General features: G+C 44.7%; 1 protein-coding gene across 4 annotated transcripts in view; it reads left to right on the top strand.

Moving 5' to 3' along the window:
• Positions 1-8519, top strand: part of MARCHF8 (membrane associated ring-CH-type finger 8) — a 185161-nt gene extending 176642 nt beyond the window's left edge. For all 4 annotated transcript variants that reach the window (XM_045024670.1, XM_045024671.1, XM_045024672.1 and 1 more), the window contains 2 exons: positions 2597-2744; positions 5104-8519. In XM_045024670.1, the coding sequence (XP_044880605.1) occupies positions 2597-2744; positions 5104-5408 (453 nt within the window). In that variant the 3' untranslated portion in view covers positions 5409-8519. The remainder of the gene's footprint in view (positions 1-2596; positions 2745-5103) is intronic.
• Positions 8520-18708: the final 10189 nt, after the last annotated feature.

The following is an 18708-nucleotide window of genomic DNA, read 5'->3' as shown; positions in this document are numbered from 1 at the left end:
TATTTAACACCTTCTGCCATCTATACACCCATTGACTTACCTTACCGATACTGAAGAACACAAGGATCTGTCCATTGTTGTGTCTGGTATCCATTTTCCTATCTCAAATACCTCTGTCTTTCAAAGGCAAAGTTGATGCTCACCAGCAGGATTTCTGGATAGGAGCCACTAATATTCTTAGCACTGGCAAATCGTGCTGTGCCTGCCCATGTTAGAGGTTAATAAAAGTAACCTCAGTCTGGGACAAGAATAAGCAAAAAAGCAAAAAAAATCACTAGGATGGGGAGTCCAAAGTGTAACCATCCAAGAGCTATAATGGTTGTTGGCCAGGATCCCAAAGCCACAACTTATCTACAGAAAATGGAGCAGATTTCAGCCACCTTCATCTTTAATACAGAAGTGCAGTCTGCAAAATATATAGCTCAGGACATGATGCTGTTCTGAACAGAGACCTCTTGGATCACGATGGAGACCTGCATTTTGGGACCTGTCGTTTCTCCCAGCCGTGCCTCCTTATTATGGAGGAAGTTAGCTGTGAGCTGCACTGTAGAACATCCTGGGTGCCATTGGGCCTGCAGGTCATGCTTTGGCCATCTCTGATGTCAGACCCCAAAGAAGATCAAAATAAATAAATAAAGGCCTGGATAAAAACACAATAGTCTAAATTAACAAACTGGCTAGTGGTTTGGGGCATCTCAGTTTTTTGGGGTGTCAAATTTGGAACACCTTGAGTGGATGCTCAGCATTTTCTAAAAATCTGGTCCCTGTGAGACATACCACATTGGGCACCCAAAAAGGGAGGTATCCAAAATCCACTCATCATTTCTGAAAATTTAATCTATTATGAAGAAACCAGGTGCCAAAAATGATCGTGACAGAACCATAAACAGGGGAGATGGGGAGGAGGGAACACAAACAAACAAAATGGAATTAGCCCTCAAAAATTCCTGACATTCAAACTGCAGTCAAGCTGACACCTCATCCTCAACTCCTCCTGTATTGTATCCTGTCAATCAGGAGAAAATAACCTGTAGCTGGACTGTGAACAAGAGAAGGCCAAAATGTAGACGTGGTGCTTGCCAGTAGCGTAAGAACCAAACTGATCATCCCAGGTTTAACTTCAAGTCCCAGTGGGGATAAAGCAGTCATGAATCAGGTCTGTAAAGTGTTTGGCCCATTGACCCCGTAAGGAGAGAGTCCGAGATTTCTAACAGAGCTAGGAAACAACAACCCAGCTTATGAAGTAGAGCTGGTCAAAACATGGGAGTTTTTTCCATGGAAAATTTTTATGAAAATGAAATAAAAAATCATTTTAGTCTAAGTTTTCCACAGGAAAAAAATGATTTTTGGCAGAATTTGGTAACTGAAATATTTGGCCAAACACAAAAATATTTTGATTTGGAAATGCTGCCACGGTGCCTCATGGGAGTTGTGGTTGGGAAGCCTCAAGCTCCTTTTTCTCTGCTGTAAGCTCTGTAGGCCAAATTCAAATTGCATAGCCGTAACGGAGAAGAGACTGTGCATGGCTCACAGTGTACATAGAGAAGGTGTGTGAAGGGTTTGTCCAGTGTGAATATGAGACTGAAATGCCAGACCCATTCTCAACTGCATCAAAAATAAAAGCCTTTTTCGAGTGATTACCAATAGTTGGTAAATGTCTGTAAAAATGTGTAATTTTTTTGCATCCTTCCTACTTAGTAATGGCCAAAACGTTGTGGTTTCTAATGGGACTATAACAGAATCATTGACGGCTTGGTAATCGGCATACATCTGGGCATTTCAGATGGTACTTCATCTCATTGTCTCTACTGGTTATTCAGAGGGGAAATGTGGTTCCGCATTAATGCACTTGAATATAAAACATAGGTAGCAACTTCCATTGTTTGATCAAATAGCCTAGTGCGTACACACTGAATACCTAGACCTAAAAGCATCAGTTTCCATTGCTTGAACTAAAGTCAGGCTATACACCTGGGGGCTGTAACAGACTCCTATCCTCTGTGGGTTGGGTACAGAGACAGGCATGTAACACACACTGACCAGTGGCTCGCCCATTCATTTCTATAGCAGTGTTTTTATATTAGTGGTGCCAAACCTTTCTAAGCAACTACCATTTTGCCAGGCGTACTTGCTGGTGCCCCCCACCTCTTGTTTGGCCACAGAGTGGTGGGCACTCTTAACAGGCAGTGTTGCTTAGACTGTACAAAACTGGGGTTGGGATCAGCCCGAGCCCTGCTGCACCACTGGAGTGTGTACAAGCACATAAGCAGCAGCAGTGCACTGACGCCCAGCACAGAGATTTATTGTTAAGACCTGCTCCTGCTCCCACTGAAGTCATGGGAGTAAGATTGGAGCCAAAAGTCACAAGGGAGAAACTGGAGTGCTAGTCACTACTGCTTGAACTTGCACCCTGATATATGGACTAGTGGGTTGCGGCAACTACCTGACATAATTACTTTTAAAAAGAAATGCTTCTGTGTGCTGTGAGGAAAACAGCCTCTGCCTGTCAGGTGTGTTCACTAGTGTTCCTTTCATCCACTGCTCTTGCTTCCACAAACCTCTAACCGCTTGCTCTGCCTTCTGGATTTCTTGCTAGTGGGAGAAGTTGCAGATGACGGCCAGTGAGAGGAGGAAGATCATGTGCTCTGTAACATTCCATATCATTGCCATCACCTGCGTCGTGTGGTCTCTGTATGTCCTTATAGACAGGACTGCTGAAGAGATTAAACAGGGACAGACTACTGGTATGTTACTTTATTTTGTTTCTTATTTAAATGCAAAGAGGCAGATCTGTTGAGCAAGAAGATGTCTTTTATAAACTGTCAGATCTCTGGCTTTAGTAATTAAAATAAGGCCCGAAGTTGCACCATTTTAACTAAAGGTGTGATTCTAAACCAGGTTAGTTAAACTAGTGCAACTTTGTGTGTGGACATTCTTAAATCAATTTAAACCTGGCTTATCAGTTTAGTTTGCATCAATAAAATGTATAGCTGCGAGCTAATCCAGTCTAACCAGTTTTAAACCAATACAAGTGTTCACACACAAAGTTGCACTGCTTTAACTAAATCTATTTTTAAACTGGTACCAATCCTGTGTAGACAAGGTCTAAGTGTTTCCTGCTTTTTATTCCTAGTAGCCCTGCAGCGCTAGCACAGCTAAAAAGAGAGGGAGCTGGATTCAGCTCCTCCTTGTTCATCAGTAAGAGAATTGTATATTAAATCCAATCAGTTACATGATGCGTTGACACAGTAGTCACTAAGGACAGAATTTGTCCTGCTGAAATTTTGTTCCCGGCGGTGATGCAGGACCCACAAAGAACGTAGCCTGACTCTTAGATCTCAGGTTGCATTTGAAGGGCTAGCAGTTAAAAATAAAACAAAAACATATAACCCATGTTTTTACTTGTAAGCAAAGCACATTTGCTGTGGAAATAATTGAGCATCAATAAACTTGGAAGCCCACAGTCATTTTACACTCTCTTTTCAGAGTGCAGCCACTCTTCAAAATATACATTTTCATGACTTACTGTCATTTTTCATTTTCAGTTGTAGTTTGATTGTACTTGATTTTTGTTCAGCAAAGAGGCTGCTTTGAATGAAAGCTTCTGGTCTCTCTTCCATCTGACAGCATCATCTATGGGCGTAGTGAAAATTGTTGGCCTTTTAATGCAAGGGATCAATATGCTTATGAAAAGCATATGCTTTCAAACATATACAGCCTTCAGGTCAGATAAATATTTTAGATGAGCATAAATAGGAATAGCATGAATATTCAGTACTTGGTACTGTACTCCGTTTCAGAATTCAAATGAAATGAGCAATCTGATGAGTACTACAGTAAGCTGGCTAGTGCACGTGTGTGTGTGCGTGCATGCACCACTGCCTCCGTTGGACAGAATCGGAACTGCTGGGCTGCGTGGCATAGGTCCTATACTGCTAACAGCTAATGGGGTTGCATTAGTAACCAAGTGGCAGGGTCCTGTGCTTTTCGAGCAAGAGAATCTGAGTTCTGTCCATGCCACTGCTGAGCAGTTCTGAATGGTCATGTGTGTGCAGCACAGTGACAGATGTGGTATCTGAGGAGGTCATGGATTTGTTACAGTATTGTTGATTCTCCATTAAACTTGAAAATGGATGGATCAGCGTGATGTCATGGTCTTTCCTGCAATGCCTCTGACCAGCCAGTAATGGAGAGGGTTGATATGTATAGTACCTACGCTGGAGAAGGTATGCAGTACTAATGGTCTCTAAATCTAGCAGACAGAGCTATAACAAGATCCACTGGCTGGACGTCCAATAGGGACAAATTCAAACTAAAATAATACTGCACATTTTTCATAGCGAGGGTAAGCTTACCAAGGGATGTGGTAAATTCTCCACCATTTGCAGCCTTTAAATCAAGCTTGGACATCTCTTTCTAAAAGAGATGCTGTAGTTCAACTCCAAGTTATTGGGCTGGATGTAGGGACTACTAGGTAAAGCTGTCTTGCCTGTGCTAGGCCTGAGGTCTGACTAGATGATCCCTTTCAGCCTCAAAGCCTGTGAATCCATATGTTGTGTGATCACTGAGTGGGCAGGAAGAGGTATAAAGGATACTGAACTGTTTGCGAGCTGCTAGTTATACCCTGTAGGAGGTAGTACTCCCAGTGGGCTGTACACAGAGTAAAGCAGGGGGGTTGAGTGTGAACAGACCTGTTAACTGGAACTGACAAGCTTTCAAAAACGAGAACATAACTGTTGGTATAACAAGAATTGTTTGCATTAAACAAACCCTGTGACAGAAAACGGTGTACTTGTAAAGAGAACTGCCTACCACGCTTGCACCCTGTGGACTTTGAGAATTGGACTAGCTGCTGCTCAAGTCCGGGACCTGACTTACCTTTTCTGTAAAGTGCCCTGTACACCTATGGCATCTTATCAATAATAATAAAGGAACCTGGGAGTGATCACATCAGTTTGCTCCCATACAGTACTGCCAAGGATTTTAACCCAAATTCAGATGGGTTTGCATGTGAGATTCTGATTGTGGCCTATTCTGTGTCTCTCATTTAAAGGATACTGTGCAGCCTAACTAATATTAATGTGGTCCTTTCCTTTCCTCCAGGGATTCTAGAGTGGCCATTTTGGACTAAGTTGGTAGTTGTGGCTATTGGCTTCACTGGAGGACTTCTGTTCATGTATGTCCAGTGCAAAGTGTATGTACAGCTGTGGAAGAGACTTAAGGCTTATAACCGAGTAATATATGTACAGAACTGTCCAGAAACTAGCAAAAAGAGTATCTTTGAAAAACCTGCATTAATGGAGCCAAATGTTGAAAATAAAGAAATGCTTGGGGTCCACCATTCGGATACAAACTCTTCACATTACACGGAGCCTGAAGACTGTGGTGCAGAAATCCTTCATGTCTGATCTTTGGGGGCTGGGGAAGGGTGAGGGTTCTGTATGTTCCTGAAGATCAAAAGCATCATTGTTTACTGCAAACTGCTCTACCTTTTTTAAATCAGCTAACAGCCTAGCACTGGCGGATTACTTGTTTTTTTTTAAAAACATTTTTTTTACCCCCCTGACATATCTGTCAGTATGTTATCATGATTCCATACCTCTCGATGTTTCGTCTCTCAGACTGGCCTGTACAAAGAGACACCGGAGGCTTCACTGGATGAGGCAAGGCATCAGAGTATGGCAAGTCCGGTGTGAACCATCATCAGCTTCATGGAGTCTGCTTCTTTTTAAAAGACAGCTCACTCTAAACTATCCTAGAATGCATGTGGGGTAATTTAAGCCTTGATGAGAAGATGGCTTCAGACACTGAGGAACAGCTGAGAGAGAGGAACGAGAGACCTAGAATCTAATCTACCGCTAACACTGCCACTAACATTTCTCGTAGGCAGCGGCTATAAGATTATGCTTTACATATTGTGATAAAGGACTCACAAAGCATATAGCACTTTTTAAAGTCTTTATTTTGTAATGTATGTGTCCAATGAGAATGAAACTTGAAAGAATGTCTCATTTCAAAATACCCCTTTTTAATACTCTCTCTTGATCCACTTACATCCTATTAGGTCCTAAACCTCTTGCCTTACAAAAATCTAATGTGGTTTCCAACGCATACCCACAGCATAACACTAAAAACTCTGCTTCTTGGGGGTTTTCTCTCAGGAGAAAATTTTTCAAAGAATATTGCACTTGTGACTTGTAAATGGAGAGTAGTGGGTGTAAAATGTTTGTTTTAATATGTAATGGTTTCGTTGTTCTGTTCTGGGGGTTGTTTTTTTTGTTTGTTTTAAATCAACTACATAGTTGATAGACCTGCACATATCCCTGATGTAACTGTCATTCCAGCCGCTGGCAAAGGGGCTTGGACACTGTATTGGTATAATGTGAGCTCTTTAGAAAAAAAAATACAGCTGAAAATGGTTTGCCTTCTTTAATGCTGTGTTCTGTGTGACTCACCCAAGAATTTGACAACATGAAGAGGGGTTGTTGAAAACAACCAATAAGGAGTAAATATTGCATAGGGTCTCCTGTCTCCACATAGCTGAGGTTGAAACCACCTTCTTGTTTTAGCCCAAATTTTGATATATTCCTTGGTCGGAGTGATTTTGATTTGTTTGTTCTAAACCCATGAATGGCTGATTGTGTGAACTGTTTGATGGGAAGAGGAACATGTATGGAGTCAGGGTGAAGAGTGCTGGGTAGAGTTGTCCAAATATTTAAAAGTACATGAGCTTTCTTAGGGAATCATTCTTTCAACTAGAGTAAGGTGAAGGTTATCTCAATCCCAGACTTCATTAAACCAGACCATAGTGTCAGCATCATTGAAATGGAAAAGTCATAATTAAAAGGTATTGCACAAGGTTCCTAGTTTTAAGAGCTGACTTGCTCCATTTGGGTCCAATCCAACTGCCAATAAAGTCAATGGGAATCTTTTTATTGACAGTAATGGGAGTTGCACTGGGCCTCTTAGTTCATTAGGAAATCTGTTTACGTGTTGGAATATTCGACCAAATCCCAAGGTCTTTATCCAGGGTTTATTCAATCCTTTCTCAGGCAAACTCCTACTGAGCAAGGGTTTGGCCCAATGAAAATAGTTGGACACTGGAAAGGAAAAACTGCAGATCAGAGAATTTTCCATAAAAATGTGACATTAATTTCTGTCTTGATCTTTTTGATTAAAATCTGTGGATTTCTTTGAGGCAAAGGAGGGAGGATGCTAAGGGGACTTCAACCAGTGGTTTCTCAAGCGTGTGTGTGTGTGTGTGTGTGTGTGTGTGTGTGCACATGCACTTCCCCTCTTCCCACCCCCTCAAGCTTACTGGCCATGGTCTTTGTTAATAACATGTACCCTGTTTTTGAGATGCTTTAAAACATTGCAGGTCTCTGGACAATTTATCACACTGCACTGGCATAAACTTGTTGCTATGGTTGGGGCCATGACGTTCCACGCTCAGCCAGTGTACACAGGCAAGAATCCTCCCTTCTACCATCTAGGCAGTCCTCATCTCCCCATGTCCTCATCTCTGTTGCCTTTGTCTGCTGCATTCTAAAGTGCAATTATCTGGGCCCCTTTCTGAATGCCCTTCTTCCCAATGTCCTGGCAATGACCATGGTCTGTTCACTAGAACCTAGATCACGTGGTATTTTTTATGCTTGGTGAACAGGTTAAGCAAATCAACTCAGGTGGGTTAAATACCAGGTCTTCATCAAATTCTTATTCAATTTTCATGCACGCAAGGCTGCAAGGATTAAAAATTAACATAGAGTCATCTCCAGGGTGGTGCTGTCTGCGGTCTCATCTGACCGGGACCTTTTGAGAAACATTACTAGAGCTAGTTTGACATTTTGGAAGCTTAGCTTCGCATATGCCAGCTGCTGTACAATACACTGCTAAAGACTCCGGCCCCCCCACCCTACCAATTTATCTTGTCTAACAAATACATACTTTCTAATTGAAATAGGCTGCAAAAGAATCGCGTATGAGACTGTTAGCCATCCCGTTGTCATCCAGGGCCTTTCCCCAATTCCTCTTTCATAAGCAGAATTAGGGCCTGATATTTCAACCCTTACAGGTGTAAATAATCGTCCTGTGTAGTCCCATTGAAATCAATAGTACTGCTGATGAGAGTAAGGGCTGCAGAATCAGACCTTTACTTTGTATCTTATTGTTTTTCACCCATCCTGATGTTGTTTCTCATGTTGATTCTTTCCCACTGAGCCTTTTGAAACTTGATTTTCCTTCTTTACCACAATGCCATCTGGTGGTACACACAAGTCCGAATGGTGCTTTATCACCCTTAGTAAGGAAGTTCTGTTGATCTGTTGCAGCCGTCCGAAGGCTTTTACCCTGGTTCTAATGAGTCCTGTCATTCTCCCTAGATGTGGATCATGTTAGTGACCATTCACCATCAAAATACACATTCCAAGCTCCTCTTATATGACGTACTTCCAGATGAACAGCAAAACTATGACAGAATTGTCTTTTCTTTCTCTTTCTCTTGTTCATCCCCACTGAAGTCAGGTGCAAGTGAGAGCAGAATTTGAGTCAAAGAGGACATGTGCTTAATTTAACTTCTATGGCATTATCCATAGATTATCCATAGACTGTTGTGTTGATTGCTGTCTGCATAATAAAAACACTCTGATCTAGTGGAAAGCCCCCCACCCGGCTCCCTTTCCCATGTCTTGTCAGTCCAAAGTCCAGTCCAGTCCAGAAAATGTCAGGCTACGCTAAGGAAAATCTCCTTGCAGCATCATATCCAATACGGCGGCAGGATCACAACCCCCCATTAGGTTAGAATTATAAATGTGTATTAGAGACGGCTGATCATCTTTAAAATATTTTCATGTCTTAAACCCCTATGAAGTCTCAGGATTCTCCTAAACTAACCCTTTATGGAGGGAGAGATTTAAAGTAAACAAACTGCCACCATCACAACATGGTGCCCTCTGTTCCGTAGAGATGGGCCTGAGCTGCCAGCTTTGGATCCAGGCCTGGAGCCAAACATTCCTGGAGTTCTGATTCAGGGCTTTGCTTCCGCACATTGTAGAGATGGAGGCAATTCACAAGGAGTTTGACTGAGCCTGTAAAGGGCAGTAGGCCATGTAACACCCCCGGAGGAGCCCTGGGATAGGATTGTGAAGGAGAAACAACTCCTCCCTTACATTTCTTTCCCTGCCCCCCTCACTAGTTCAGCTCCTTTGACTTGGGCATTGGCTCCACCCATTCCCCACCGTCCTGCTGTTAGGGTGGACAGTGCTGGGCGTGCAGCCCTTTCTCACATCCTTGCTGTGATGTGGGAAGCTTTGAACTGGCTGTGCATGGGGGTAGAGTTTTACTCCCTTACACAACTGCATTGGGCTGGGTCACAGTCTGGTCCAAAGTGGGCTCTGGATCCAGATTCTCCTAAAGTCAAGGAGTGTTGAGACTCAGTTTCCTGGTTTGGTCCATTTTAGAGAATGGACCTAGCCATGAAGGGAAGCCATGGATGTGAACTCTTCCCTCCTCCCCACCCCCAGTCCAGGTGTGTTTGGAACTGTGAATCTGGTTCAGATCCATCTCTAGTATTCTGATACACTGAGGGTCAAATACAAAAGCAAAGATATTGCTGGCTGGATTTTCACAGCATTAGCCTAGATATGCAAAATAAATTTTTTAAAGGAGAATTTTTATTTTGTGATTTATTATTATTATTACTATTTAGTTTGAAATATTGCAACATCTGTATATTCCAATGAAGAACCGAAAACTAGAAAGCACATGTCTTTGTATAGAAGATAATTGTTAAAAATTGCAGCTGATCTTGTATTTAGAGAAAACGTTTGTACATAGGTAATTGTATACTGTTAATCAATTGACACTGGCATGTGTTGTATAGTTTATACAAGACACTTCACACTTCTGCAGAATTTTTTTAGTTAGTAACTTTCTAGTAACTTAAATGTATAGTTTTGTATCCTTTTCTGTATGGTCATCTTTCTCAGTATTACCACTTGCAGAATTATTATTATTAGTTTCTTAAACTGTAATTGGTTATTTGTGCTGTGATACGCAGGGTTATTGACTGCAGCAATAAAGCATTTCTATAAAAAGTAATTGGCAGAAAATTACTTTTTTGTAAAGAAACTAGAGGCCCAGTCCTCAGAAACATTGAGCTTTCCAGAGGTGACTTGATCATAGACTACAGGTACCTTCACATGGAAAAAAATGTCTGATCTAAGTGGCTTCTCTCTAATTTAGCAGACCGAAGTATACAAGATCCAATGACAGGAGGTTGATATCAGAAAAAAATCCATTTTTTAACAAGAAAGGTAATTAATCATTGAATAACTGGATGGATTCTCTATCACATTCAGAAGATATGCTTGTGTTCAACCACTCACTTAATAAAAGGTCAGAATAGATGATCGTAATGGGCTTGTCTTCCCTTAACAATTTTGATCTTCGTGAGAGGGCGCTGTGAGATATTCTGAACCTTGCAAGTTTGGGCCCAGAGTTTTCACATGGATTTTTTTTCTGCAGGACACTTTTTTTTTTTTCTCCAGCAGAGCTGGGGGAGTCCCTTGTCATCAGTCTCTTGCAAAGAAAAGCTAAGATTGTGTGTGTGGTTCTGCGGCAGATGAGCATTAAGCCCTGTCATTAAGCCCTTGGACGCTTGCCAAACAAAAAGAATTTTCACCAGTGTTCTCTGAGGTCCTACCAGGTTAAAGATGGATTCTAGTTCAGGTGACATGATCACATGTCACTGCCAGACTTTAAGCCTTCATTCCTCCCAGCCTGACTCACGGGAAGGCCTGCCTGCAAACAGAGCCATCCAGTCAATTGCCCTGGTTAATGGGCAGTCATCAAGACTGCAAGGTATAGTCCAAGATCACGAGACACCTGATGGAGAGGCCTGTCCTGACCATAGGGTCCATGTTGTGCATAGATGCTAATGAGACTAAGAGGAACAAAGAACAACCTATGAAAAATGAGGGACCCCAATATTCATGGGGTATAGAAGTACAGATAAGGAAAAGAGAGTTGAAACCCTCATGCATATGCATAAGGTGTTAGATTTGATCAAAAGTACAATATAAAAAGTGTTCCTGATTGAGTAAAAGTAATCCACAGAACGACCCCAATGGAAGACCCCATGGGAAACCCCAGCAGGAACCCTCCCACCACCAATAATCATCTATTGAGAGATTCATGAGAATATCTTTGAGAATGTGAGTATGGGTACAGTCCTAGTCATTGCATGTGTTTTTGTAGGATTTGTCTAGGCATGGGTAATTGTAACTTAGTGCTTTAAGGTGGTGCAGATAACTGTCAGGGCCGACCGGGAGAGGGCAAGTGGGGCAATTTGCCCCGAGCCCCACAGGGGCCCCGCAAGCCCTGGCCTGGCGGCAGTCCAGGTCTTCGGCAGCATTTCGGCAGCGGGGAGCCCTTCAGTCGCTCCGGTTTTCGGCGGCGGGGAGCCCTTCAGTGCTGCCGAAGACCCAGACTACTGCCGGGTGAGTACAAGTGCTGCAGCTCTCCCACTTTTCCCCAGGCCCCCTGAATCCTCTGGGCGGCCCTGATAACTGTACTTGTGATTGTCTGTCCGTTGTCATTATCTGTGGGACACTGTGTGTTGCTAGAGTCTCCAAATTTGAGAAAAGCCTCAGAGATAATATGCGCTCTGTTGAGCTTGAAAGTGTTTAACTTTCAAGCTCAGGAGCTGAACTTATGGTAGTTTAATACAAAATTACTAAATTCACTTTAAATAAATAAAAAGGAAACAAGCAGCTGATACAAAACTCAATTATTAAAGAATAAAAGGAGAGTAATATAATTCATGACTTGCATCCGATGAAGTGGGTATTCACCCATGAAAGCTCATGCTGCAAAACGTCTGTTAGTCTATAAGGTGCCACAGGATTCTTTGCTGCTTTTACAGATCCAGACTAACACGGCTACCCCTCTGATAATATAATTCATGTGTATCAACGTGGGTTTATGTAGAACTGATCCTGTCAAACTAACTTCATATGATGAGCTTAAAAGTTTGGTTGATAAAGGTAATAGCATTGATGTAATATACTTAATGTTAAGGCGTTCAAACAGGAATTAATTCAGGGAAGTCATTATGGCCTGTGTGTTATGCAGGAGGTCAGATTACATGATCATAATGGTCTGTTCTTGCCTTAGAATTCAGGAATCCATGAATAAAATGCTGAGTGAATTCAGTTACAATTTAAGAACATAAGAACATAAGAAAGGCCGTACCGGGTCAGACCAAAGGTCCATCTAGCCCAGTATCTGTCTACCGACAGTGGCCAATGCCAGGTGCCCCAGAGGGAGTGAACCTAACAGGCAATGATCAAGTGATCTCTCTCCTGCCATCCATCTCCATCCTCTGATGAACAGAGGCTAGGGACACCATTCTTACCCATCCTGGCTAATAGCCATTTATGGACTTAGCCACCATGAATTTATCCAGTCCCCTTTTAAACATTGTTATAGTCCTAGCCTTCACAACCTCCTCAGGTAAGGAGTTCCACAAGTTGACTGTGCGCTGCGTGAAGAAGAACTTTTATTTGTTTTAAACCTGCTGCCTATTAATTTCATTTGGTGACCCCTAGTTCTCGTATTATGGGAATAGGTAAATAACTTCTCCTTATCCACTTTCTCAACATCACTCATGATTTTATATACCTCTATCATATCCCCCCTTAGTCTCCTCTTTTCCAAGCTGAAGAGTCCTAGCCTCTTTAATCTTTCCTCGTATGGGACCCTCTCCAAACCCCTAATCATTTTAGTTGCCTTTTTCTGAACCTTTTCTAGTGCCAGAATATCTTTTTTGAGGTGAGGCAACCACATCTGTACACAGTATTCGAGATGTGGGTGTACCATGGATTTATATAAGGGCAATAATATATTCTCAGTCTTATTCTCTATCCCCTTTTTAATGATTCCTAACATCCTGTTTGCTTTTTTGACCGCCTCTGCACACTGCATGGACATCTTTAGAGAACTATCCACGATGACGCCAAGATCTTTTTCCTGACTCGTTGTAGCTAAATTAGCCCCCATCATGCTGTATGTATAGTTGGGGTTATTTCTTCCAATGTGCATTACTTTACATTTATCCACATTAAATTTCATTTGCCATTTTGTTGCCCAATCACTTAGTTTTGTGAGATCTTTTTGAAGTTCTTCACAATCTGCTTTGGTCTTAACTATCTTGAGTAGTTTAGTATCATCTGCAAACTTTGCCACCTCACTGTTTACCCCTTTCTCCAGATCATTTATGAATATATTGAATAGGATTGGTCCTAGGACTGACCCTTGGGGAACACCACTAGTTACCCCTCTCCATTCTGAGAATTTACCATTAATTCCTACCCTTTGTTCCCTGTCCTTTAACCAGTTCTCAATCCATGAAAGGACCTTCCCTTTTATCCCATGACAGCTTAATTTACGTAAGAGCCTTTGGTGAGGGACCTGGTCAAAGGCTTTCTGGAAATCTAAGTACACTATGTCCACCAGATCCCCCTTGTCCACATGTTTGTTGACCCCTTCAAAGAACTCTAATAGATTAGTAAGACACGATTTCCCTTAACAGAAACCATGTTGACTATTGCTCAAGAGTTTATGTTTTTCTATGTGTCTGACAATTTTATTCTTTACTATTGTTTCAACTAATTTGCCCGGTACCGACGTTAGACTTACCGGTCTGTAATTGCCGGGATCACCCTTAGAGCCCTTTTTAAATATTGGCATTACATTAGCTAACTTCCAGTCATTGGGTACTGAAGCCGATTTAAAGGACAGGTTACAAACCTTAGTTAATAGTTCCGCAACTTCACATTTGAGTTCTTTCAGAACTCTTGGGTGAATGCCATCTGGTCCCGGTGACTTGTTAATGTTGAGTTTATCAATTAATTCCAAAACCTCCTCTAGTGACACTTCAATCTGTGACAGTTCCTCAGATTTGTCACCTACAAAAGCCAGCTCAGGTTTGGGAATCTCCCTAACATCCTCAGCCGTGAAGACTGAAGCAAAGAATCCATTTAGTTTCTCCGCAATGACTTAATCGTCTTTAAGCGCTCCTTTTGTATTTTGATCATCAAGGGGCCATTTCTACCATTGTGTCTCTCTTGTGGAAAGCTTTTCACAATGAACACACCTTTTGTAAGACTGATATCTGCCTTGGGTAGGGATATTCTTCTCTAGGTAAATTAAAACTGAAGTTGATAACTCCCCAAATCAGTAAGAGAATTCTGTTTAATGTATTACTAGAAATGGCTCAAAGAGAATTTGATGAAGTGTAGGTGAATCCAGCTCAGTTTATCATACGGCTCCTGAAAAGCTGGTAAATGGGCTGAGGAAAGTGGTAAACAGTGGTAAATGGGCTGAGGAAAGTGGTAAACAGACCCAGGGCCGGCTCCAGGGGTTTTGCTGCCCCAAGCAGACAAAAAAAAAAGCCGCAATCGCGATCTGCAGCAATTCAGCAGGAGGCCCTTCGCTCCGAGCAGGAGTGAGGGACCCTCTGCCGAATTGCCGCCGAATACCTAGACGTGCCGCCCCTCTCCAGAGTGGCCGCCCCAAGCACCTGCTCGCTAAGCTGGTGCCTGGAGCCAGCCCTGAACAGACTCTGTATTTCTAGCTCTCTGACACTGCTGTGCAGGGAGTGGAACCTCAATTACAGCATGGGTTATGGGACAGATACACAAATCTGGGCTTTAGATACTACTCTGATCCACAAATCCCCACTTGGCTGCCACTTAATGCTGTTGGTGCTTAGATTCATTCGGGGATTCAATTTTTGCTCTAAAAGTCCCCAAGGTGCCCAAGTCTCTGCTCTGGGCATATGCACTCTTTCCTGAGGTAGGTGCCTAGCTCATGCCTATGCCCCTGCATGTCCCTCAAATGAGATGAGGTTAGGTGTGTCTCTACTTATCTTCCTGTGGAGCCCAATCCAGTAGGTGTGCTCAGAGCAAGCGGAGCACAAACTAAGGGCGAATTCAGCAGGGACACTGGAGGAGAAGGAGGCTGCCCTTGGAACTGCTAGCTTAGGCTAGGGTACTTCCCTGGGATGTGGGGTCGGGCCTGGTAACGAGTGGAGTCCCAGTGAAATTATTTTACTTGCACATTGTGACTGCACTGAGGTTAATGTGCAGGATGCCATGGGAAATCCACATATCAGGCAGTGAAAGTACAGAGTAATGACAGTGTACGTATAATGTGGTCACCCAAGAAGAACATCAATACAATGAAGTTTGAGCGCAAGTTAAACCTTTGAATCCAAAATGTTTGGGTGGGTTTGAAATTAGGCAAATGGAGTCTGAGCCTCCCTCCTTTCATTCCTGTTCACCTCCCTTTTCCAGGTGGTATTACCCACAATGGAGTGCACCTGTTTCGGCTTGCGATCCACTGCCAGTGACCCTTCTCCTGGAGTCAGGCAGCTTAGGTACCTAAGCTGTGTCCTGCAAGAATGACGTAGGCTCCTGCCTACCTCCACACAAAGCACCATGGGGAAGGGGAGAGGAGGGAGAGGCCTGACAAAGCCCCCAGTCTGCTACCCCCACTGATGGGGCATTTGGAGGTAAGGGGAGCATGTCAAGGTAGGGCTGCAGCATGCAGCACTGTGGAGATCCTGGTGTGATGCAGAGGATGGGCTGGGGAATTTCAGAGGCTCTCGCTTTCTCCCATAGGTACTGAAACTAGGAGTGCGGGGGTGCTGCTGGGTAATGCAGGGTAAACTCATAAATTGTTCACCCTCTATAACACTGATAGAGAGATATGCACAGCTGTTTGCTCCCCAGGTATTAATACATACTCTGGGACAATTAATAAGTAAAAAATGATTTTCTTAAATACAGAAAGGATTTAAGTTGTTCCAAGTAGTAACAGACAGAACAAAATAAGTCACCAAGCAAAATAAAATAAAATGCGCAAATCTATGTCTAATCAAACTGAATACAGATAATGTCACCCTCAGAGATGCTTCAGTAAGTTTTTTCCTCAGACTGGACCCCTTCCAGGCCTGGGCACAATTCTTTCCCCTGGTACAGCTCTTGTTCCAGCTCAGGTGGTAGCTAGGGCATTCCTCTCCTCCCTTTGTTCTGTTCCACCCCTTTATATCTTTTGCAGGGGTAGGCAACTATGGCACGCGTGCCGAAGGCAGCACATTAGCTGATTTTCAGTGGCACTCACACTGCCTGGGCATGGGCGCCAACTTATATGGGCTCCTGGGGCTTTAGCCCCAGGAATATTTACAGTCAGGGGCTCTGCTCCACCAATAGTTGGAGCTAGGTTTCGCCCCTTTTAAATCCCAGCCGCGGCTGGGAGTCAGAGGGCTCTAGGCTGCCCGCAAGCGCGGGGAGCCCAGAGCCTTTTAAATCCCAGCCGCGGCCGGGAGTCAGAGGCTCTGGGCTGCCTGCAGCCGCGGGGAGCCCAGAGCCTTTTAAATCCCAGCCGTGGCCGGGAGTCAGAGGGCTCAGGGCTGCCCGCAAGCGCGGGGAGCCCAGAGCCTTTTAAATCCCAGCCGCGGCCGGGAGTCAGAGGCTCTGGGCTGCCCGCAAGCGCGGGGAGCCCAGAGCCTTTTAAATCCCAGCCGCGGCCGGGAGTCAGAGGCTCTGGGCTGCCTGGAAGCGCGGGGAGCCCAGAGCCTTTTAAATCCCAGCCGTGGCCGGGAGTCAGAGGGCTCTGGGCTGCCCGCAAGCGCGGGGAGCCCAAAGCCTTTTAAATCCCAGCCGCGGCCGGGAGTCAGAGGCTCTGGGCTGCCCGCAAGCGCGGGGAGCCCAGAGCCTTTTAAATCCCAGCCGCGGCCGGGAATCAGAGGCTCTGGGCTGCCCGCAAGCGCGGGGAGCCCAGAGCCTTTTAAATCCCAGCCGCGGCGGGGAATCAGAGGGCTCCGGGCTGCCTGCAAGCGCGGGGAGCCCAGCGCCCTTTAAATCTCAGCCGCGGCCGGGAGTCAGAGGGCTCTGCACTGCCCCAGGGGCAGGGAGCCCAGAGCCCTTTGAATCCCAGCCGGGGAGGCGGCTGGGATTTAAAGGGCTCAGGGCTCCCCGCAGCTGCCAGCAGCCCAGAGCCCTTTGAATCCCAGCCCCTGGCCGCTGATTGCCCCCTCCCCAGACCCCTGCCCCTAACTGCCCCTTGGGACCTCAGCCCCTATCTAAGCCTCCCTTCTCCTTGTCCCCAACTGCCCCCTCCTGAGACCCCACCCAACTTCCCCCCAGAACCCCTCTACCTGTCCCCTGATAAACCTCCTGGACTCCCATGCCTATCCAATTGCTGCCTGTCCCCTGACTGCCCCTCCGAACCTCTGCCCCATCCAACCCCCCCTGCTCCTTGTCCCATGACTGCCCCCTGGAACTCCCTACCCCTTCTCCAACCCCCAAACTGCTTACTGTGCCACTCAGACCAGTGTATCTGGCTCCGTGCAGCTCCAGACAGTTGCTGCCATGCTCCCCCATGGAGCCCACAGCCCTCTCCCACCCCCAGCACCTGCCTTCCAGATTTGAACACCTCAAAATTCAGGAGTGCTCAAGCTCGGTTTGGGCAGCTTTTACTTCATTTCTCCCAAATCAGTTTCCCCTGCAAGGTGCCAACTGAAGGTGTTGGAGAACAGAGAGATCGGGTGGCCTCCTAATGCCTGGAAAAGAGACAAAGGCCGGAGGAGGGAGTGTCAGTGCCTGTGCGGACTTCTGGGAAGTGCACGGTGTGGAAGGGGATGCTGTGATGCTTTGGAACAACTCCATACAAAGCCAGTCAGGACTCTGGGGGAGCCTCCTCTCTCGGAGCATACTGTCTCCAGGGCAAGAAGCTTACACCTTCCTGGGTCTGACCTCGGAGCATTCAGCATGCCCTTCCACACCATGCACTTTCCAAAGTGAGTCTGCCCAGGCTGGTCCTGGGGCAACCAGAGGTCCCTGCACCCCAACTCCGCAGTCAGATGTGACTCTCAGCCAGACAGTAAAACAGAAGGTTTATTAGATGATGGGAACACAGTTTAAACAGAGCTTGTTGGTACAGAAAACAGAACCCCTCTGTCAGGTCCATCTTGGGGGGTGGGGAGCCCAGAACCAAGTTCTGGGTCTCTCCCCATTTCCCCAGCCAGCTCCAAACTGACACTCCCTCCTCTGGCCTCTGTGTCTCTTCCGGACAAGGAGGCCACCTGATCTCTTTGTCCCCAACACCTTCAGTTGGCATCTTGCAGGGGAAACTGAGGCACCCACACAGTATTCAGAGAAAATATTAAGAACATTCCCACTTCATCACAACAGGTGCAACAAAATATAATACTGTATATTGAAGTAGGCAAGTGCTGCTTCTGACTTTCCACTTTTAATTGACCCTTGTAATCTTGTGGCACTGACGCGTTGTAGCTTCATTTTATATCGGCTTACAGGGCGGGAGCGGGGAGGCACCACCATTTTGGGCCCCACCAAAAATTATACAAACCTGCCGCCTATGTGCCTGGGTCCTGGCCACCAGTCCGGGGGGCTCTGCATTTTAATTTAATTTTAAATGAAGCTTCTTAAATATTTTAAAAACCTTATTTACTTTACATACAACAATAGTTTCGTTATATATTATAGACTTATAGAAAGAGACCTTCTAAAAACGTTAAAATGTATTACTGGCACATGAAACCTTAAATTAGAGTGAATAAATGAAGACTTGGCACAGCACTTCTGAAAGGTTTCAGAGTAGCAGCCGTGTTAGTCTGTATCCGCA

This window comes from Mauremys mutica, chromosome 7 (assembly GCF_020497125.1).
Source record: "Mauremys mutica isolate MM-2020 ecotype Southern chromosome 7, ASM2049712v1, whole genome shotgun sequence".
Lineage (NCBI taxonomy): Eukaryota > Metazoa > Chordata > Testudines > Geoemydidae > Mauremys > Mauremys mutica.
This window is presented reverse-complemented; position numbering and strand designations above follow the sequence as displayed.